Source organism: Perognathus longimembris, chromosome 4 (assembly GCF_023159225.1).
Source record: "Perognathus longimembris pacificus isolate PPM17 chromosome 4, ASM2315922v1, whole genome shotgun sequence".
NCBI lineage: Eukaryota > Metazoa > Chordata > Mammalia > Rodentia > Heteromyidae > Perognathus > Perognathus longimembris.
Window position 1 is genome coordinate 19,163,459 of NC_063164.1, and position 24,992 is coordinate 19,188,450.

At 36.0% G+C, this 24,992-nt stretch overlaps 1 protein-coding gene across 1 annotated transcript in view; it reads right to left on the reverse strand.

The window, feature by feature from the left end:
• Spag16 (sperm associated antigen 16) overlaps positions 1-24,992 on the reverse strand; it is a 696,006-nt gene that overhangs the window by 221,006 nt on the left and 450,008 nt on the right. Inside the window, exon 14 of the mRNA XM_048345736.1 lies at positions 19,542-19,607. Coding sequence (XP_048201693.1) covers positions 19,542-19,607 — 66 coding nt within the window. The remainder of the gene's footprint in view (positions 1-19,541; positions 19,608-24,992) is intronic.

A 24,992-nucleotide genomic window follows, 5' to 3' on the forward strand; every position in this document is an offset into this window, starting at 1 on the left:
GTGTTCATGGATTAACAGAAGTAATATTGCAAAAAGATCATAATACATAAAGCCATATAAAATTCATTGTAATCACCATCAAAATTTGAACAACACTCTTTATAGACATTAAAGAAAAACAAAAGGAAAAAAAAACAACAACTAACCAAAGCAATCCAGAGGGGGAAGAAAACAACAAAAACGAATGCTAAGGATGTCACAATACCTGACTTCACCCTACACTCCAGAGCTACAGTATGAAATTAAAGTGCATCTATACAAACACTAAGTCCCAGAATGACTCAGCTGTAGGTCAGTGCAATGATTTCCTGGCATGAATGAGGTTCTGGGTTCCATCTTTAGCAACACAAGCAAAAAAGCAAAGCACTTTTAATGGAGAACAGCCTTTGACAACAAGCAAAATCAAAACAGACACTAAGAACCTTACTGACTTTGAAGAATTGACAAAAATGGGATTGATCAAATTAAAAGGTTCTCCACAAAAAATAAAATAAACTCAGTGAAGAGACAGCATACAGGGCTGGGAGTGTGGCTTAGTGGTAGAGTGCTTGCCTACCATGCATGAAGCCCTGGGTTCGATTCCTCAGTACCACATAAACAGAAAAAGCCAGAAGTGGGCTCTGTGGCTCAAATGGTAGAGTGCCAGCCTTGAGCAAATAAGAAGCCAGGAACAGTGCTGAGGCCCTGAGCCCAAGACCTAGGACTGGCAAAATAAACCAAAACAAAACACAAAAGAGACAGCATACAGAGGGAGAAAACTCTTATACTATATATTACATATTTACATATTATATATTATTGGTATATGTATATCATATATAATTATGTAAACCCTTATTTAACTATTATAATAGTCTTATCAAAGATTATTAGAATATATGTCTATGTGTATATATGGTCAAATGAAGAAGCAGGGGAAAACTTTCTTCCTTATATGATATACAAACACAAATTACACATTGGAAACAAAATTATGGGCAGTACATCTGAAATGATTATTTCTAGGTACTGGGGTGAAAGATTCAAATTTATTTTCTCTTTTAAAATTTCAGATTTTCTGAGGTTAGTTCACATTACTTTTGTAATCATAAAATGAAGTAACATTATATGATATACATACAATGACATGTTTTTTTCCCATTTCTCTTATGTAAAATGAACAAGAAAGGTCATAAACCAAATGGCAGAAACATTAAGCTGTAGAAACATCAGCTGCTTTCAATATGTGGAGGTAATGATGTGAAACTTGGTATTAAGGTATAACTATACGAAAATGTTTAGGCTTATTAAGAGGAAAAAATCATTATTCCAAACATTTTTAGAATGGATATATTAGCATGTCTGTTAGGAGACATGCAGTTCTATGCAACATTAAGTAGCATATCATTGCATCATTTCCTCTATAATTCAATGGCACAAATAAGGTAAAGAAGTAGTGAAATTAGAAATGAAAAAGAAAGTAATATTTGGGAATGCTCATGTTGTTCAAAGATGAAGAGGGAAATATGCATATTTACACATATATAAATAATACAGATTATACATATTAGAATGAAATGTATATATATGAATGGATATATGATATATATCAATGAAATGTATATATCATATACATATATAAATGTATCTTAGAATTAAATGTATATATGAATGAAATAATTATATATGTAATATATAATATGAATGAAATATATATTAGAATGAAAATGATAATATTGTACTCTTTTGGTATGAATTTCTTCCCTGATATTTTAGGCATTAATCAATATTTTAGGCATCAGTGATTGCATCATCAATTATTCCAATGGACACAAAGGCAGGTTATTTCAAAAATAATTCCATAGAAGGTAATATACATAACACAAAACTATGAAATTACATAACTGGCTTTATATCAATTTGAAGTTGATTTATATGTTTTATCTCATTAATACTTCATCTTTATTGTTAAGATACTAATACTGTCCCATATTCCAGATGGTACAAATTAAGCTTATCATTTTACACAACTTGCCCAAAGCCATCCGTTTTATAAAATACTGTTCAAGGACTCAATCCACAATATTCTGAATTAAGGCCCTATGCTCTTGAATTCTTACATAAGAAAACATTTCACATGCCTTGTTTAGATGCACTTGTTTAGATCCATGAAGTGTTCAAGTCTTTAGTACTTAAAGAGCATAATTGTAATGCAGTGGACCACACACAACACCAAGCGTATATTCAAGAAGTATGCCTGACAGAGAACAATTGAGCAACTAGGTGTCTGACTTTACAATGTAGGACAGTATGAAAAACTTATGAAAACCATGCACGTGAAGGAGTGAATATTGAGTTTTACAATGTCCATCACTTGGGGCAGGAGGAAAAGAGACACTTTATTGTTCATTAGGAGAAATGACCAGGCACCTATAAAGCTACAGAATTAATGATGGAATTATGGCAAGAGCTCTTTAGTTTACAAATCAAACACCCAAGTGATCGGATGCAAACTGGTTTCTTCCCAATGGGTAGCACTGGGATGCATTCCCCAAGGGAATACCAAATTCTAGGCATGCACATATAATAAGATTAAGATTATCAGCAACTTTTACTGGCATAATTTTATAGAGAGACTGGTGCAGTATAGAGGCACAAATCAGAAATGATTTTGTTCTTCTCTGGAAAATGTGATTTTTGATGATGAGTTTAACAGAATATAAAAATTCTGAGATTTTGGAATTTACTATTGAGGCATGTGAATTTTGGATATCATTTAAAAGTGTTTCATGCAGTCTGAACATAAATATGTGTATTTAAAGAGAACTTTAGACGGTCAGTGGTTTGGGGGCTAAGCAGATGCTATGGACTGCAAAACTGCTTATCCCAGATTCTGAAAGCCAAGTAAACATTCTTTTCCTGTGGTTTTGCAGCCACTCATAAGTCTAAGCATGAGAAAAAATTCAGACAAATATGCCTCAACTCATAGATAATCTACCACTTCTCTCACTATATGAGGTATTTGGGCACCATTTTAAGTATTGAATGATATATTAGTGATTAAAAGAGATAAAATGAGACACATGAAAGCCTTGGTGGAGAATCATACCTTTAAGGTATGCTAAATACTAAAAAGAGATCAGTTTTTCCATTAGGAGGAAGTTTTTTTAAATGAAGACAAAAAGTGTTTGGCTGTAAGAGTGTTGAAATGCACATGTTCCAACAAGAGGAGTCTTTCTAGGAATGTGAGCTTCAAGTTAAGAGGATTGGAGGAGCATTCAAGAAGAGGGAAGAGTTAGGGTCAAGGGCTCTGGAGTAGAAATACTGAAGTAAATTGGCCAATGTTGCTAGATGTCGAAGTCCTTGATTTATATGAAATTAGGAACAAAATGAAACTGAAACCAAACTGACCCTGTGTTTTAAGTAAATGCAAGAGGCTCATAGTTGCAGATGAGCAAGAAATTAGGTAGTCTAGTTGTTGGGGCAATGAGAGACACCAATTAATGATTTTAATTGTTAAGCTATCTAAACCAGGTGCCCATGGCTCACATCAGTAATCCTAGCTACTCAGGAGGTTAAGATCTGAAGAGCATAGTTGCAAGCCAGCCTAGGCAGGAAAGTCTGTGACATTCTTTTCTCCATGTAATCGCCAAAAAAACAGAAGTGGGGTTGTGGTTCAAGTGGTAGAGTACCAGACTTGAGAAAAGAAAAATAACAAAAATTAAAATACAACCTCAAAGAAAACCCATAATAAACAGTGTCCAGGCCCCAAACCCCAGGACCATCACACGAAAACAGTAAAAGACAGACATTTAGTATTCCTAAATCTACATCTGCAATTTTCACTTATGCTTGAATGTCAGGCCTTTACCTTCAATTATCCACAAGACATCTACATTGGTATGTTCCACAGATAGCTAAGAATCAGAATGGTGGAATGCTTAAATTCAAATTAAACTTTCCTGCAAACTTGATCCTTTAGGTATATATCCCACTTCTACAAATGACTCCACATAACATTCAATCACCAGAGCTTATTTTCGTGGCCTCCTTCCAGCTCCTCCATAGTCCTGCTCAGTTAAATTTTCTCCCTACTCTGTACTTTGTCTCAAGTCAGGCCCTCAACATCTCCCATAGAAATACATGTAATTAATTCCCTGCCTTCCACCCTGTGGTTTGTTCTGTTCTCAGGCCATGTCATAGCATAGCTTTCTACCAGAGGTGATACTTTCCTCACATGGGGCATTTGTCAATGTTTAGAGACATCTCTGTGATGATTGGGGATAAGGATCACTTGTGATTCAGTAGGCTGAGATCAGGCATCTTGATAAATACAACATCAAAATGTTGGTCCATAAAATTGTATAGTGCTATGGCTGGCAAACGCTGCTCTCCATAAAAGGAGACTAAGTACTCTCGAGTGCAAACTTGAGCACCTTCTTGCCCTCCCTGCTCCTGTTCCTTCTTACTATGTCCCCAAACTTCCCCACAAGTAGTAACATGTTTTCTTTCTATCCCTCAACTATGCCATCCCCACATATTATTTTGCTGGCTTTTCCCTTCCAAGTGATTGGGATATATATTCACTGATACTTTGATAATAAGTATCAAATAAAATTTCTGAATTTCTCTTGAGAAGCTGCTGTATTATATTTCTTCACTTACCCCCCTAGAACTATGTTACAAAAATCTATATAGCCACATTAATTTCTGTATACATGTCTATCTTTGCCTCCTAGGGCCCACATTGTTTAATGCATGTAACTAGTGACTAATTTAAGTGTAACCATGGCAACAGTGGAACTGAATTTTTTATTTTCATTTAATTTTAATTAGCTGTAATTAAAATTTTCTTGTGTAATTGGCGACTATCCCAAGAGGTGTTTTAGATCAAAGACATTTATATTATTGCAAAAAGTTATCTTGAACAGTACTGCCTTAGATTGTTTGTATTCAACTGGGTGCTTTTACAACTAGCAAAATATTTGGCTGGATTTCTGAGTAGTCTAGATGAAGTTTCTCCTCTCTTCTATGACTGAACTTACTTACGAATTATGCCTGATATTTTAAAAAGTCAGATGAGTCATTTTTTAAAGGACTTTATCATTTCATAGTGAAATGAAGTGGAAGATTTATCATGTATTCCCTGCCTTCTGCATAGGCAGTGCCCCTCACCCCTGCAGGGGGCCACTTGTTACAGGATGGGAAACTGCATGGAGCCACAGTTATCAAGAGCGCATTGTTTCATCTGGGTTCACTCTTGGTGCTGTGCATTCTTTGGACCTAGACAAAAAGGCCTTGCATTTTTAAGGTAAGTGCTCTAACATGTGAGCCATGCATGCCCTCCCCTTTTTCACTTTAGTTATTTTTGGGTAAAATGTCTCACTTTTTGCTCAAGACTGCCCTTGTACTGTTGCCTTATGCCTCCTATACAGGTGAAACCACAGAATGTACCACAACACATGCTTGTGGTTTGGGCCAGTGGTTGGTTTGTTTGTTTTTGCCTTGGGTCATCCACAAATCATGATCCTTCCAATCTCCTCCTCTGATTTAGCTGGGAATGGAGACAACAGCCACCATACTTATGGGAAATATTTTTACTCTCCTAAAATTCCTCTATATTTCACCTAATCCTCCCTGTCTCCAACTCTGACACCAGTGATTTCATAGCTATTTTTCATTAGTAAACATTAATAGTACAAGGTGGTTTCATTGTGATAATTCCATTGATAGTTCCATGAATTTGAGAAATGTAGTTGGAATGAATTTACCCCTTTTATTATATTCTTGTAATGTTCTCCTTTCTTTCAAAGTGTCATGTGAGTTTCTTTGTGCTGTGACTTTTAAAGCTATTGTTAGTTTTGCCACTTCACAGTGTCAAATAGATGGAATTATATAGTGTATATAATTTTCAGATTGGTTTATTTATCTTGGTAGTATTCATTAAGGGTTATTTCTTTAATAGGTTATTTTTATGGCTAAACAGAGTCTTCTAGTGCTAAATAATATTCTATTATCTAGATGAACCACCATTTATACATTCACCAGCGAAAGGACATTTGGGCTGCTTAAAAATAAATATCCCTGGGCTGGGGATATAGCCTAGTGGCAAGAGTGCCTGCCTCGGATACATGAGGCCCTAGGTTCGATTCCCCAGCACCACATATACAGAAAACGGCCAGAAGCGGCGCTTGTGGCTCAAGTGGCAGAGTGCTAGCCTTGAGCGGGAAGAAGCCAGGGACAGTGCTCAGGCCCTGAGTCCCAAGGCCCAGGACTGGCCCAAAAAATAAATAAATAAATAAATAAATATCCCTATATGTTTGTGTGGGAATAGTTTTCTCCATTAATTTTTAGCTCTCCATCTTTGTTACTTACAATCTATTGCCTTATAAAAGTAGCTACAGTCTTTGTGTACTGATTTGGGAATTCAGGGTAGATTGGCCCAATCTCCTGAATGTTCAATATGATACAAAACATAGTCAATTTCTGAAGGCAAAGGAGAGGAGGTTTAACATATCACTGAGAGTAGAGTGTACTCAGAGGACAATTTTTGAAACTAACACCTCATTCAAGGAGAAATGGAAATTACTTGCATGGCCTATGAAATTAATGCACTCTGCCTTTGGCAACGGGCCTCTCCTGAAAGCACTAAGGGTTTTCTTACTCTCACATGAGTTTACTTCATTTCCACACCATTGCTGGCATGACATCAGGTTTTCATGTGTGAAGTCTGGGCCTAGTAGTCCTATTCTGCTTTAACTGATCTCACTGCAGCCATCCTTCATCATATATCTACATAGGAACATGCTATATTTAATGCATTTACAAAGGAAGATGCTGTATTGGCCAAGCAGGGGGCTAGGATCTGTGATAAATGGAAAAGAAACCAGAGATTTGAAGTAAAAAAAAAATTTAGGGGCTGGGAATATGGCCTAGTGGTAGAGTGCTTGCTTTGAATACGTGGAACCCTAGCTTCAATTTCTTAGCACCATATATGTAGAAAAAGCCAGATGTGGCACTGTGGCTCAAGTGGTAGAGTGCTAGGTTTGAGCAAAAAAAAGCCAGGGACAGTGTTCAGACCCTGAGTTCAAGCCCCAGGACTAGCAAAAAAAAAAAAAAAAACAAAAAAAAAACCTAAGCGTAATTCTCAATATCAGAAGCGGTATCAAATTTTTCAGTTTGGAATTGCTACATATGTCAAAGAAAAATTATACATGTAGATATGTTGTTAGGACTGGTTATGAGTTTGGAGCTATAAAGATCCCTAGATTCCAGAAAGAGACTAAACCTTTAAAAACAACTTTAATTCGGCCGAAGTGAAAAATGGACATCATGCCTGTTTTCACAAACTCTCTTTGTGGATAGGCCAGTACTCGGTGGGTTAACCTGAGACAGCTCACTCGTGATCTGTTCTTTCCACTACCAAATTGAGAAATGCAGCCTTCCTTCTTGGGGGGTTAGAAATAAACAGCATATGATATTGCTGGAGCAAGTTTTGCATAAGAATCTGAATATCACTGGACCCCTGAAGAGTAAAAGGTAGCCACAGTTGATATTGCAGTTGAAACAGTATAGCAAGGATGACAGTTTTAGTGAGCCATGCACTTTAAATTCATTAGTCTGTTGTCCTTAATCAAGGAAGTAAGTTGGTACTTCTATAATTTCAAAGTACTGAAGGGGAAAAGGCAGGGAATTACAATGGGAAGATCACTAGACTTTTTGTGGCTGTCAGAAGTCAGTGAAGGCCTTGTAAATCCTAGGAATATATATTAGCAGCTGAAGTAGAAGGAAGCATCAAAATTCCATGTAAATTTATTTCTTTCCTGATTGGGAAAAGATTTGATTTTTTTTTCATTCTCTTAATTGAGTTCCACAAATATTTACAGAAAACTTCTTATGAAAAATGTATGGCATTATACTTCTAGTAATTTCAAAATACTCATTTAAATACTCAAATATAGCTTTAAGAAATACATATACTATGTCTCATGGAGAAATACAGCAAATTATCTAGCAAAATTGGGAGCAGAGAAGTAATTACTGCTCTTAATGGCAATGTCCTTTTTCTTTCTTTTTTTTTTTTTTTTTTTTTTGGCCAGTCCTGGGCCTTGGACTCAGGGCCTGAGCACAGTCCCTGGCTTCTTCCCGCTCAAGGCTAGCACTCTGCCACCTGAGCAACAGGGCCCCTTCTGGCCGTTTTCCATATATGTGGTGCTGGGGACTCTAACCAAGAGCTTCATGTATAGGAGGCAAGCACTCTTGCCACTAGGCCATATTCCCAGCCCCTCCTTTTGCTTTCTGATTGTAGCAGAAGACTCAGGTATGTCCAGATGAATTTTATTAGGTCATTCTTATTTAATAGAATGGCAACTTAAGGTGTGACTCTATTTGGCAAAAGATTTTTTTTAATGTGACCAATTATTATTGATTAATATTATATAATGATCACTGTAATGATACTGCTAGAATAACCTGAAATCAATTTGTTTTCTGTACACTTTTAGGTGAGTAAAATCACATAAATTTAGAATAGTTTCACTATATTAATAAAGATGATCTTAGTACCCTGGGTACTGTATATATGTGTATTAGAACTAGGGAAGGGAAAAGGAATAACAAAATCGAGAGATAAAAGATAAAAAGAAAAACCATTCCCAAAGCAATACTTACAAAACTATTATGTGTAAGCCAACTGTACAACTCATGGGGGGAGAGGGAAAGGGGGAGTGGGAGGCAGGGGAAAAATGAGGGAGGAAGTTACAAGTTGAACAAGAAATGTACTCATTGCCTTACATAGGAAACTGTAACCCTTCTGTACTTCACTTTAACAATATAGGAAAAAAATAAATAAATAAAGAGATGATAATTCATGAATAAGATCATAAGCATAAACTTTATAATTATGTAAGAATATAATTTCATATATTATTGTGTTATATATAATAAAATAATTATTATATAATTAAGATATATTGTTTTATTATATTACCAACCTAATAGCTTACAAATCACAATTTTATTCATAAAAGTACCTTAGATATCATGTATGTATATATGTGTATTAACAAATATGTGTGTTTGCATATATGTTATATATGTGTATATCAAGCTTTCCTAGAAACTATATCTAAGAACAATGCTCTATCACACTGTGCTTATGTTTGCTGCCATAAAAATTTAGAAACTTCAGACTTTCTCACTAGTGCAACAATCACTGTTCTTTGAATATGTGAAATTGTATCCATAGACTGCTTTTTCATTTTTTTTAATTTTATGTTTTGATGCCAGTCCTGGGGCTTGAATTCAGGGCCTGGGCTGAGATATTTTGCTCATAGTCAGGACTACTATCACTTGAGCTAGAGCTCCACTTCCGAATTTCTTTTTTAGTAGTTAATTGGAAATAAGACTCTCACAGACCCTAATTCAAAGCCTAGACTGGCTCTGAACCACAATCCTCAGATCTCAACCTCCTGAGTTGCTAGAATTACAGGAGTGAGCCACCAGCACTTGTCTATAGTCTACTCTTTAAAGCAAGCCAAGTTACTGGAAAGTGGTATGGAGGCTATTCAGAAGGCTAAACATAGAGCTCCCCAATGACCCAGCAACCCCACTTTTGGGCATCTACCCAAAAGATTACAAGCAAGACCACACTAAAGCCACCAGCAAAGCAATGTTCATCGCAGCACAATTTGTCATAGCTAGAATCTGGAACCATCCAGATGCCCCTCAGTAGACGAATGGATCAGGAAAATGTGGTACATATACACAATGAAATTCTATGCCTCCATCAGAAAGAACAATGTTACCACATTCATAAGGAAATGGAAGGACTTGGAAAAAAAAATCATACTGAGTGAAGTGAGCTAGACCCAAAACAACATGGACTATATGGTTTCCCTCATAGGGAATAATTAGTACATGTTTAGGTTAGGCATAGCAGAAGATCCAAAGATCCCAATAAATATGCCTCTATGAACATACAAGATGTTGCTAAGTGAAATGAATTCCACGTTATGAAAACAAGTGATATATCATTGTTGTAATTATTTTCAACATGCCATGTGAAACCATATTCATGTTTTTTCTCTCATATTCCCTTCCCGTGGTTTTACCCCTGCTATCCTGCATCTGATCTTAATACCCTGGATACTGTATATATTGTATTAGAACTAGGGAAAGGAAAGAGAATACCAAAATTGAGAGACAAAAGATAAAAAGACAAACCATTCCAAAAGCAATACTTACAAAACCATTTGGTGTAAATCAACTGTACAACTCAGGGGGGAGGGGGAAGGCGGGGGGGGGGGATGAGGGAGGAGGTAACAAGTTGGATAAGAAATGTACTCACTGCCTTACATATGAAACTGTAAACCCTCTGTACTTCACTTTGACAATAAAGAAGAATTTTTAAAAAGAAACAAAAAAAAGGAAAGCCAAGTTAAAATGTTGCAATGCCCATATGGGTGGTGCCCAATTTTCATAACACTGGGTCTTTAAATGTAATATAATGGAATAGTGTTCCCTAATTAAATGATTTGGCTTCTTTCATACTTTAAATAAATAAATAAATAAATGAATGAATAAATAAATATATATGCTGAAACCTATTTCTCAGAAAGCATCTCTTATTTAAAGATGAGAAAATTTTTGAATACATGTGGTGAATTTTAGTAGAAATCACCATAATAAAGGAGGGGAATCTTTGTGGTACTATTTATTTTTTCCAGTTTGGGTGGAGAAAAAGACTCATAGGGCATCAGGTCTTTCAGTCAGAAACAAACGTGCTCTGCTTCATTCAAACCCCGGGAGCAAGTAAGAAATTATTTTCCAATTCCTTGGTTGTTGTTGCATTATTTATTTATTTGAAGACAGCATCTCCCTATGTAGGACAGGCTGGTCTTGAACTCATGCTGTAGCCCAGCCTGGTCTTAATTTTGTAATCCTCCTGCCTTAGCTTGAGTCCAGAATGATGGAACTCAACCATTATGCTCAGTGCTTTGCCAATTTTTAGTAAGCAAAAATATTTCCCAAACTACACTATCTTTAGGTTTTTGGATGATAGAGGAAGCATGGTAATGACTGACATTCTGGGACTCAGGACTGTGTAAAAGTTGCTCCAGGAAATTCCAGGCCAATCCTCAGGGACATGTAACTTCTATTACATTTTTCTCGCAGTCACTCTGGATATACAAATTCAATCTTTTCTAGAAAAACGGTCAGCTCTCCTTCTCTACCTTTAGTGTAACATGTCAACTATAGTCACTTCTGAGAGTGTGAATTTACCAGATTCATTCACAGAGGACACACAACTAAAGGGTAAGATTACATTAAAGGGGATAATCATGGTTTCATATAATTATTCTTATGAGTAATTTAGTGTAACAATTATTTTTGCTTTAATTATGTGATTTAAGGACAATGTAGGATGCATTAAATATTCTTAGAAGTAAAATAATCTCTTTGAAAACCTTGTGTATTATCATATGTGTACTATTTTATTCTTTTTAAATTGCTTTAAATTGTGTCCACTTTTAAGACTGACCAAAATTAATCATAATGACAATGCTGTATGCATTTTTGTATTGCTATTTTGACATTTAGAAGAATTTTGTGCTGTGCAAACTGATACCTCATTATGTTAGCAGATCATTTACCTAAATGGTCAAATATTCTGAGCAGTGGCATTATCTCTTATAAACTAATAAACCTGTTCTGAACTATTTTTGGCGTCTATATTCTCAGAACAATCACAAAGAGACTGCAGATATATTACATTTCAAGCTAATACTTAAAGTCAACAGAAAATCTACTTACTCATGCCACAGCACACATTTTCCTAACCATGTTCACTAAAAAAAATGCTTTGCATTCTGTCCTGCAATGACTTCTGATATTTCTTAATCCATGAATATTTAATGATTAGTTTCTTTAGCAAGAATTGTGTAAATATCTATGGGGATTAAATAAACTGAAGGTCTGGGCACAGTGACTCACACCATAACCCTTGCAATTCACGATGCTCTTGTCTGTAGATCCAATCTGGGAATAAAAAGTCCTTGGGATATTTATCTCAAATTAATCACCAAAAAAAATCTGGAAGTTGAGTTGTGGCTTCAGTGGTAGAGCACCAGCCTTGTACAAAACGTTGAATAGAGTCCAGGTATTATACCAAAAATTAATCTACTATATTGCTCACAGGCAGGGTTATCTTTGTGTATATAAACATTTTGGAAATGATAGATGTTAGAGGATTATTCTAAAATGTTTTCAACCACATGATACCTAACCAATAAGAACCAAAATGACCACCCATCTAGTATATGAAAAATGTTACACATGCCTAATCTTATTTTGGAATATTCCACAGGTCCCAGTCTTGCTGGTACCAGGAGGCTACCATGGGAGGAATGTAGCCTTTGTTGATGCAGTTCTTTCTTCTAATTTTGTAATGTTTCCTATGTTAACATTTCTCAGTAAGCTACAGCTCCGCTCCAATTGCTAATTTCTATGTTGCTTATCCTTTATAGGTAGCAATAGTTCATTTGTTGGATTGGGTTATGTACTATATTTGGTTCTTAAAGGATATAAGTTCATGGAGGCAGGTCTTGGTATTGTTTCTTGCTGAAACTTCAGCTGTGAGCCATGGTGAGAATTTAGAACTGAGGGTATTAGTTGGAAAAGTAGGGGTTTATGAAAGGATCGCTAAGTAGAAATTCTAGTACTGGACATTTATCATATCTGTTAGAAAATTTAAGTCATCCAAAGAATATATAAAAAGAAAACAAATGATTAACTATATAGTCAATGAGAAAGTCTCAGAAACTATGACATCACCTTATTGCTTCTGAATTGTATGTACTCATCAAGAAAATGACAAATGTATGAAATCATCTCTGACTGTGGGAGCTAATAAAGTTTAAAATTCAGGAGTACTGTGACCTAAAGTTAGATGTATTTTAATTTTTGTAACTGCTTATATGTAGCATTAGATTTCTAAGAACCAAGTAAGTAAATAAGAGTTACATAAATTTATTCTATGTTCTTCAAATTAATTTTTGAATGTTTATGCAAACTCTCATTGTTTCCTTTTCTTAAAGTTTTTTTTCATTTTCTCCTCAAAATTATCTTATAAAAACTAGTAGGGATTTTTTTTTCATAAAAGAGTTAATAAAATATAATATAGCGTAGGGTAGGCTTAAATAGACAATTTTTTTATTAGTATGGGATCATTGAAAACATTCAAATGTAGAAACTGTGTTACCTGTCTCTAGGCTGCCTATTCTGTTGTTTTCTGCAAACTCATTAGGTAGAGGGAACTTGCTATGCGGCTTTTCACTACACATCTAAAAGTTTGACTTATGTATCATCTAAGCTCAGTAATGAATAAGAAGTGACATCCAATATCAATATTATTGGCCCAGCTAAATGGTAGCTGACATCAAGTTGGATTGCTGGAGAAGTAAACAAAATTGAAATTTTTGTAGTGCATAAATGCCACCTGACATCATCTGTCCTTCAGATGATCAGTGGATGTATGGCCTAAATAATTTGCATTTTTATATAAGATAGCCAGAATTTGGATCTAAGTGCTTTCTAGTTGAATAACAATAAAAAACATCAACATGGAATTCAGCTTGTTTTGATAAAATAGGATGATGAGTTTTTGTTTTGTTTTGTTTTGTTTGTTTTGGTTTTTGTTTTTTCAGGTAGGCAATGGCAGGCACTTGTTTCTGGATTATTTAAAGAAAAGATAAGGTGAATTAAACATTTGCTATCCATGTATTAGCAACTGAGAAAAAGCGATTTACAATGTTAAATCAAATTTAAAACTTCTAGCTGCATAGTAATTACGTTATAATCAGATATGAAACAGACAGAATGCTCCGACTGAAAATTAACATTCATTTTAGTAAGATCAACTACATTGCATCTACATAGTTTATCCAGAATAATTATAGATTTTTATTTGTTTTTGATAAGTTACAAAATATGTACTGCAGGTTAATGTTTCTGTTAGTTTCTGTTGAGCAAACATATTTTTTTTTAGAACCTAAAATATATTGGGGAAAAACAAAATGCCAAATTGTCCCATGCCTCCAGGGCATGAAACATTATGACACAGAAGTTTTCTAAAGGAATAGCCTGTCGATCCTAATAAGTCTAATAATCAAATATTGAGTAGCTCAGCATCCACAGATTGGGTAAGGCTTTAATATTGAAGCAAGATAAAAATGATACATTGTTGTAATGAAATCTTTGTGGGTAAGTTTGTGTACAACTCTGCATTCAATTATTTATTCATTGCTTTATTAGAATATTAAATATGTAAAATAACTCATGCTGGACATAATAAGTCAAACAAAATTGAAAATATCCGTTTTCTCCTTTGTTTTTAGTGAATTTCAGTGTAAGGAAATATCTCAAAAATGTAAACACACACAAATCCCAAGATATTTGCTAACTATGACTCATCCCTTTCTTTCAGGATGAACAGGATGGTATTTTCTGAGCTAAACTGAACAAAGAAATCAGCTCAACTGAAAGTGAAGAAGGGCTTTCATTGCTAATATATTTAAGTGAGGCATCTTGTAGATATTTAGGCTGAAATACAAAAATTCCTACTGATGATTCTGAGGGTCACACAATCAGCACGTAGAAAAAATTAAATGTGACATGTTGAATGAAGTGAATTAAGAAGAGAATTCTGTACAGGCAAATATTCAACATTGAGTCAGTTAATATTTGGCATGTCAGTTAACAAGTTCTAGCACAGTCTATGGGGAGGAGGAAAAGTGACTAACTTTCTTTTCTCAGGTCTTGAGAAGAAGAGTTTGAAATGTTCAAAGATGAAGTGTGAAGGGAATGGAAGACCTGCCATTGAATCCAGTATGGAAATCATGAAAGCTTCAGTGGATATGATATCTAGGTTACGTTGGTCAGATAAGAAGAGAATGGTTCAGGAGACGTCTTTGCCACAAACAAGGAGAGGAAAATGCATAGGTATACCTATTAGTGAAAATTCACGGAAATAATGGATTCAAACTTTAAAAACAAAATTCACATATAACCTGAAATCCCATACAATATAGGAAACAATAGCAAGAAATCTTGAAAGTAATCTAATAGAAATTATGAGAAATACAGTCATTAAGTGATGGAAACTCAATAAAACTGCAAAAGAAAACTGGGATCAGACAAAGAAAGCATGAATTATGAAACAAATCTAGAAAAATTAGTGGGACTGCAGCACAGTAAGCTGACAAATATAAAAAAAGTTAGGCAACATAGGAATCTGAATAAGCTGTTTTAATAAACACAAAAGAAGTTTGTGGAGGATAGCTTAGAAGGAATTGATATGACAGAAATAGTTTAAAAATTAATGACTAGTGATGGTGAAAAGTCATTCAAATTAAGAAAATTAAGGGGAGTTAGTTGGTTAAGTTGGGAGTGAGGTGAATGATGAAAAGAGGTGGTATTAACCAATATGCATTGTATTCATATGCTGATTTATAGAATGGCAAATCCTTTTATAATACATAAATAAAAATATACTTAAAAAGAAATACACCAAATACAAGATGGAATGAAATCCATAATGTAGATATACCACCAAAATATTAAATATGAAATATCACATATATTACAAAGTATCAGAGGGAATGATAACAGTATCTAAAAGATCCACCACTTGATTGGTGGGGAGAGTCTTTTCTGCAACAGTAGTTTCAGGAAACACTGGAATATTATAATGGAAGGAAAATAAATAATATTTTCAGATATATGAAAATGAAGAAAGTTTACTAAGCACTCTCCCTTGAGCGAAATACCAGAGGATATTCTTCAGCAAGAAGATGATGCTTATTGAAATGATCTCCAAGAAACAGAACAAGAGGTTTTCTTACTGTACTGTTTGCAGTCCTTTTTTCCCCGTTTTTTCCCTTTTGTCCCTGTTTCTGATGTTTATACCCTTTGTCTTATATGTAAGTTTATCTGATTTGTGGAGATGAAGGGGAAGTACAGAAACCTTGTGACAGAGAATGAATGAATTCAGCAGTGATACTCAGTAGACACTATGTTGGAAATGAACTATACAATTTGAGGTGGGGCTGGAGGTCAGGAAAAAAATTGGAGAAAATGAGGGAAGGATGACACTGTTCAAAAGAAATGTACTTATTACCTGACTTATGTAACTGTAACCCTGTACATCACCTTTACAATAACTTAAAAATGTAGCCCCACTCCCCACCCCCAGGCTCTGGTGGCTCACACATGCAATCCTAGGTGCACAGGAGCCTGAGATCTGAGGATCACAGTTCGAAGCCAGCTTGGGCATAAAAACCTGTGAGATTCTTATCTCATATAAACCACTCAGAAAACCGGAAATTGTGCTGTGGCTCAACTGGTAGAACACTGGCTTTGAGTTGAAGAGCTCAGGACAGCACCTGGGCCCAGAGTTCAAGCCCCATGACAGACAAAAAAAATTATAAATTAATAAATAAAACCCCCAAAGAAGATGGAAAAAGAAATACCAAAACATAGGAACATATCTAATAAGGACCAACTTCATTACCTGACAAATTCAAGGTACATCCAGGAAGATGCTAGATCACTTTTGTTGTAAATGAAAGCCTGGGGGACTCCTGACAAAGATTAGTGCTCATTTTCCCACTTTGTATGTAAGACATACACATATGCACATATATATGTATGTAAAACATATGTATGTATATATGTATGCAAGGCATATACATATGCATACATATATACATATGTAAGTCATGTATTTATGTATGTATGTGCGACATATGTATTTACAACATACACATATGCATATATATGCACATATATGAATACAATAGTTGCTCTTTTTTAATCTATTCTGCATCAATTCATACTTTCCTACCAGTTAATGTCATCTTTCTGAATTGAAGTTTTGCTTTATAAGAAGGCTTTAAATAAAAAAAAAAACCTGAAAAATGTTCTGAGTATCTTAAAAGATTTTATTATGGATTATTGAATGAGGAAGTTTCAAAAGGAAACTTTCTTGGCAACTGTGCAGGAAGTCTTCACTGACAATGGAGAAATAAGTCAGGCATGAAAACTCCAGTGCACTAATACTACAAACATTGACATTAAATTCAACTCAAATAGTTGTGTTGTTTTTTTTTCAGGATGATACATATGTGTAGCTTGTTGGAGACTTATTTCTGTAAATCTTGATTTCTAGGTTGGCAGCACTGAAATTTTCATTTATGCTTTCAACTTACGAGCATTTAATTGTTGAATCTTCCTAAAATTGTGTTCACGTAAACAGCAAATACAATTTTAACTAGTCATGTTCTCGTGAATTATTGCCTCTTAGAAACACCCAACAATGACCAAGTCCAGTACTAGGGAATGGGAAATGCTTCACTGCTGTGGACATTTTGTCCCATTCTGCCACTGCAGTTTGGCTACAGGTAGTTTGAATGCCAGCAGTGTCATAATGCCACATCACTGTGCCCTATGGCACTATTGCTTTCCAACCTCCCTATGTTCTATTGAATGCACGTGGGCCAAGTCACATTATTAAAATGTGGCTGCCAATTTGATGCAAGAATATCAGTCATCATCACCAAGCACTTTTTTATTAAAACTTGCAGCAAAGAAGAAATAAGTTAATGGAAAATTTCAATACTGCTTTGTGAGATTGATTTGGCAGTGCATTGTAGCAGTCCTTTTGAACCAAGGAGGTAAACATAAACAGGGCGTTCGTTTTGACATTGTACACCTGGACCTCATATTCATCATCTTGCTCTTTAAGTATATATAATTAATGCACGTCTCCTTCGATTGCTTACTTCATAAATCTAATTTAGTTATTTCCATATTTATTAATTTTACTATTTAGAATGTTGAATGGTGTGTATTTTTTCAGCTATGATATTGCTCACCATAATAAAATGCCTGACTTACAAAATATTAGTTTACTACGTCCCAGTTTCCATTTAATTTTCCCAGAGCGTGAGAAGCTACAAGCCACTTATTAGAGTTTTAGCGTAAATATCCTATATCGTATGGGTCCATGGTGCCTAAATGTTTCTATAATTTGCAAGAAATAAAATTTTACTTGGTTGTCTAGACCTAATCCATAATACAAATTTTTTTCAGCTAATTGGCTCACTATAGTCAATTAAATGGACTATTCTTTACAAAGACAAATCTGTTAAACACATAATTGTGGTTGAGCCCATTATTAAAATTCTCAGGACTGACAATTACATGAACCCAATTTCAGTTGGGCCATCAGAATTTGCTCAGTAGATATAATTTTTAGTGAGTACTTTTCCTCTTTGTAAAAGAATAGTAGTAAAATGATAGTAACAGAATTTTGATTATACTGTCATTTTGAAGTTACATGTGAGCAATCTATCAGCTATCTTTTAAAGCTAATTGGCAAAGAGGAATATGGAATTAGGATTCTTACTCTGTTGGGAAGTTGGAGACAAATTAAAATGTTAGCTATAATTAAATCATGGCATGTGAAGGACTTGAGAGGTCATCTATCTAGTCAAATCGCTTTCCTCTGAGAAGGTACAAACTTAAATCACACTTCCGTACTGTTCTCTCAGGCATTTTAAAGACACCTTCCATTAGCTTAGCAACACAAAGTAATGTTTTACAGTGTTCACCACTGGTTAAATTATCCTTATAACTGAGTACTTCAAGCTGGAGATAAAATACTATTCTTAGCAGGTTTTCTGTTATATTAAAAAAAAAAACCGTCCTTTTAACTGCTTTTCATTCACCTTTTACTCATTTTTGCTTCCTTTTCAAGCATTGTAGGTTTTTGGTTGTCTGTTTTTGACAGTCCTGGGTCTTGAACTCAGGGTCTAGGTGATGTCACTGATAGACTAGCACTCTACCACTGAGCCACACCTCCACTTCCAGCTTTTTGGGGAGCTTACTTGGAGATGAGTCTCATGGACTTGCCTGCCTGGTCTGTCTTTATAGGCACCTGAATCACGTTAGTTATTTGGAGGATTGGCACTAAACGTTAATGCACTCTGGTTGCTTGTAATGGGGCTCACCTGAATTATCAGCACTGTGGAGGCAGAGGTTGGAGGACCCCAAACTCAAGGCCAGCCTGAAGTACATAGTTAAGCCCTCTCTAGGAAAGCAAAGGCCTGAGATGTTGCTCAGTAGGAAAATGCTTCACTACCAAAACTACAAAAATACTATCTCATTTACAGGTCTGGACAAAGCTGGAAATGTGCAAAACGCTGGGTTCAGCATCAAATACCATTAAACAAAACAAAAAAAGAATGTGTAAGTAATAGAATTCTTCAGCACTCCTGCCTACTTGTGGTGTAAGTGTGTGTGTGTGTGTGTGTGTGAACTTGTGAGTTTTCAAAACCTGCAGCTCTTTACTCTCTATGCATCTATATCATTGCTTATAATTAACCCCTAAATAGATCCATCTCTTCAGCTTATTAGGTTACTAACTATTTACCTTTGGAAGCCTGTTCTATAAAAAGGAATTGTCACATAAGACAAATTATGAGAAGGAGGATGGAACTCACCCTTGGAGTGAAGGTGGCATCGTTGATGGAATGCATGTGGCCATACAGCGAATGCTCGCATTTACCCTAGGAAGAAACCAGACACCAAATAAATAACTTCTATTTACTGTATTTAACAGTTATTTTATTTAAGTCTTAAAGTAATTGTAATGTATTAAAATCAATCAATAAAATTAACATAGGATCAAGATCGGAAAATAGGAGCCTTTGCCATCAACTGCCATTCAGTCTCTCACAGGGATAGGCTGTTGATGCACCTGCGTTGGTGCCTGCAATGTAAGTTTGCTGCTTTTAGCATTTGCACTGCTGACCAGAGGTGAACCCTGTCTGGTGGGTCCTTTGCAGAATAGTCCTTACTCCACTGCTGGAATGAGATGATGGGTTGGGCGATTTTATTAAGACTTTTCTTTTGAGATTACAGGATCACAACTATGTTCAAACTTCAGTTTCAAAGGACACATGACAGTGGGAACCCACACGTGATGCTTCACATTTTGGCACTAATGCCAACTTTCGTTTTCAGAAGAACCAAGGAAAATGCCTGGACTGTTGTTTGGAGATTCATGTTATAGCCTTTGGAATTCATATTTCATTCAACAATGTGTTAGACACAACTCTATGAGCTTAAAATGTGGAAAAAGAAAAAATACATCACCTTATGGATTTTATGCACAGGACGATACATATTTTGTTAAAAACATAAAGACGTGGAAGGAGGTAAGTGTAAAGAAGGAGGTATCTAACTGGGTTATAGAGACTAATTTTGGCATTCTGAAAATGGTACCCTAACATGATGCTTTGATATCCTGGGCATGGAGAAACAGTCTCAAAACTGATATCATTTCTCTTCTTCACTCCATCCTACCCAAGTGCAGAGAGGGGCTCTTCTGGGAGTTCTTTTTATCTACTGAAGGAAACTCTTCCCACAGTAATGTAGTTGCTTGAATCTCTCTTGAAATCTTAATCTAGGAAAGACTAAGCTCCTATGACTGGAAGGGAGACTAGCAAACCATCACACCCTCTTTGTCTCATGCTGTTGTCAGCTCAGAGCTTCCAGAGAGAATCATTCCCAACATTGTGTCTGTTCTTTGGGACCAATCAAATCCTCCGAATTAATTTGCGACTCTGAAACTGCCTACAATTGCTGGTTACCTGTCCTCTAGGAAGAGGGTATTTAAGCCACACCCACATGTCCCTTCACTGAGCTTCATCATTGGATGGCCCAGATCCTGTCCTTTGGCACATTAATAATTTGTGTTCCTTTTTTCCTATTTAACTCGGCAGTCAGTTTATGCCAAGGAACCTCCAGAGGGTAAAGGGACAATTTTCCTCACCACTGTAGGACCTAAGCAAATCATATAACCAGAGTGATCTAGTTTGGCCTCACTGAACAAGGACTGAAGGTAGTTAGGGGGCTGACAAAGCAGACATCCAAAAGTTCAAGGTAGAAAGAAAAGCTAGAGCAAAAGTCTTTGGGTGTTAGTTTGATGATATGTTTCTGGAACAACATGAAAACCACTATAGCTGGAGAGAAGTCTATTGCTGGGATGTCCTCAAATGTCTTCATCTACTTGTAGCCTTAAATGTTTGGCCACCCACCTGTGGCTTATGCTGGCAGTTCTAACTACTCAGGAGACTGAAACTCAAGATCATGATTCAAAACTGGCCCAGGTAGGGAAATCCTTGCCATGATAACCAGAGAAAAGCATGGCTGGAGGCATGGCACAAATGGTAGAGCACTAGCTGAGGGACTATGAGGCCGTAAGTTAAAACACCAAGTGCAGCAGCAGAAAATAAAAAATAAAATAAGAAAAAATCTCCAAAATGAGATAGTAAAAATAGTTTATCATGATGTTCTTTCATTGTTATTGGTCATTCGTGGCATTTTTCTAAAATAAACAAGGTTGGAAAGATTTATTCTATGCTTTGTTATAAGTCCCACCATTGCCATTATATTACAGCAAATTAAATTTCAAGTTTCTATATACAGAATCACTCCATGCAACTAATCCCTGTTCACCGAATGCAGGTTTCCCCACATACATTTAAATGTCACCAAAAGAAATATGCAGCAACACTTTAATATTCTCTTTTGTAAGTCTGGCTTGGTATATTAGCACTGTTATAATATTAAACCAATTTTTGCTGAGAACTTCAAACTATTCAAATTCCCAAAGTAGAAATGAATTACTTACAAAGTCCAATAGACAAAGTATAGATGTTATAATAATAATAATTATTTTTTATCTTAGGGACTGTCATGGTTAATTATTTGAGAACCAAATACACAGTGATGAAATATGCATGTAAGATGTGTGCATATTTTTACAAAGTTTTTAATAGACAAATGTGCCTTAAGATATTTCTCCACATTTGCTCCTCTTCTGACTTGAGAATGTCTAGAAATATTTGATTAATTGGTAAGGAAAATGTAGTTTCTGATTCAAATCCTGAGTGCCAAGTTTTAATTCAAAGGAGAATCTCTAAGGCACTGTTGAAAAGCCCTGGAAATATGGGGTTATAATGGAATTGCTGACATACCACATTCGTGCTGCTATAACAAAACCTGACTCGAAGATAAATGTTTTATGAATTAAGAAAAGTTAAAAAGCTTTTCTATCCAGCTTTGTTCCCAAGATAAAAGTGAATCTACACTTTTTGAGGTAGAGGGAATATGTGGGTTACTAATATTCCAGCCAGCAAACAGCCTTAATCAAAAGCAATACCCGAACCAAGACATTACAGTTTGGAATATCTTCTCTGATGAATTCTTGTCAAAACTGTTTTCCTTCAAAGGAATGAAAAAATGTAAAAGAAGAAAGAGGTTGTTTTTTTTTAAGCTCATCATGTGACCTCACATATGTTGCCTCTGTATTTGCTTCTCTGAGTGAGAAAGGGCATGGCTTATCGCAACTACTCTGGAATCTGTGCCTCACGCCTATGCATGTAACCCTAAAACAATTGCTTTATTGTGTACTGTGTACAATCATGTAATGGCATTTAACATCTAACTTTGTTAGGGGAATCACTTGAGTTGGCAATGCATTAGAAATGTTGGTGTACAGCATCCCACAAAGAAAGATCTTAACAAATCTACACTTGGAATCCAGGCAAAATGGAAAGGTAGGGATGTTTGTTTACATGCCTTCTGTATTAAGAGCTGATGAGTCTATGTCATTTCTTTAAGAGATGTGCTACTGTGTCCTACAATTCACTGCCCAGGGACTACCACCCTGTTTCACATTCTGTGGTCTCTCCTATCTGTCTCTATCTCTCTGTCTCTCTCTCTCTCTCTCTCTCTAGCTCCTCTCTCTTCTCTACTCTTTCCTCCCTCTCTGTTCCTCCTCCTCTCTCCTCACTCTCTTGCTCTCTTCACTCCTCTCTCTCTCTTTCTCTTACTACCTTCTCTCTTCTCTTTTCCAGGTCTCCTAGGCCTTCTGGTTGCTGATTGGATACAACTAGAGAGAAAGGCAGATTATTGAGGAGTAGAAACAGAGGATACAGAAAAGTGATCACTTTGCTACTTCCTATTCAGATGACATTTTTTTCTTTTGGTCAGTGGTCATCCTATCTATCAAATTCTGCAGTCTTTCTTGTGTGAGGCCTGCCCTGCAGCTTCAGAACACACTTTATCCAGTAATGGCCTCCTTCCTCTGCCCTTTCAGATCTAAGGATAGTTAAATCTCTCTCCTTATTATGAGTCCCTGTATGTACTAGAGTCAGCTTCCTTAACCCTTACCACTGCTCTGTAAACATCATACTTTTTCTCCCTCTTGTCATCTGTTTCTTGCTAGTAGATGACCAATGTGATACAGAATTTCAGGTATAATAAGCAAAAGGAGAATTTCGTTTACTATTTCTCTACTGCTTTCCTTTTCACCAACTATTTTATATATATACATGGCATTAACAGTTGCTCAAACAGTGGCAAAACCTAAGGAAGCAATTTAAAAATACATTCCTACACCTCCTTTCTACCTTCATCCACTAAATCTAGCCCTACTCTGTCCATTTCAGTCCTGTTCCACCTCTCTAGGGTAGGGCATTGACTTGATGAAGGCAGGAGCCCCTTCCCTGTATACCTGCTCTGCGCTTATGCTATATTCCTCTTACAGCTGTGAGAGAATCAATAAAGCCAGAATCAGATCATGCCATGAAAAAAATACCAATGTACTGGGAATAATTTCCCAGCTCTTTGCAGAGAAGCAAAGGCTCTGTGGTGTTTGGCTGTCTGACCTTTTACAGTAACACTTCTCCTTTCAACTTGCTGTGCTTGTTGAATATTTTCATGTTACTTCATTGTCAGGGCCTTCCAAGCAAAGAGTACAGACATCTGGATTGAAAGATGATTGAAAACAACCCTTAAATAGAGACCTCTGGAGAGGGTAGGAACATTTGCCCTGGAGGCATGTATGTACAGGCCCCAGGTTCAAGCCTAGAGGCCTATGCTTCTTCTAGAGATCTGTTTGCATTTGAAAGCAAAGCAAACTCAGAGCAAAGGGTGTTTTTTTGTTTTGGGTTTTTTGGTGGTTTTTTTTTTTTTTAAAGAATTTTCTCTCTATTCCAACCCTGGAGGAGAATAGAATTTCATAGTTTGAGGCTGCCTTTCCAAGACACAGCCACTGTACCTACAGAGTACACCTGGCTTTCACTGCATCCCTCTAGGGGGAATAAAGACATGGAAGATAATAATTTCCGCTAAATGGTTTGAGCTCTGATTCACTATCAGGATAATACATAAGTAAACAGTGATAGCTAGACATAAAGCTGTGACTAGAGCCCCCTGTTTATCTAACCATCCTAGAATGCTCTTCTCTTCACTCTGGCTCTTATTCACCTTGGATGCTTTATGTAAATATTTTTGTGTATCCTTCCTATTCTGCTTTGTCTCTGTCTCTGTCTCTCTCTGTCTCTGTCTCTCTCTCTCTCACACACACACACACACACACACACTATTTTTTTTTGTACTAAGGCTTGAACTCAAGACCTGACAACCGTCCCTTAGCTTTTTCACTGGAGGCTTGCACTCTCCCACTTGAGCCACAGTTTCATTGGTGGCTTTTCCATGATTAAATTGGAGATGAGATTATCATAAACTTAAGCTGATTTTGAACCCTGATCCTCAGATCTCAGCTTCTTGAGTAAGTAGGATTGCAGGCATGTGCCAGTAGCTGGGTATCTCTCACACCAATTTTTTGATGGTATCTGAGGTCTAATATTTCTGACTTCTCTGTTCCAACTTGTCATTGCAGTAGCAGAAAACATTTTATGGGACATTTTTTTTTTTCCCTTTAGGCCTAGAGCCAGGCTTGATGGCAAATGTTAGACATGTTCCTGGTCCTGAAAATGTATCTCACATAATCTTTAAAATATAATCCTATGTTCCCCCCTCTTTGTAGGCTACAGAAAGAGAGGACTCAAAATGGTAGAGCAAGACAAAGTGAAAGGAAC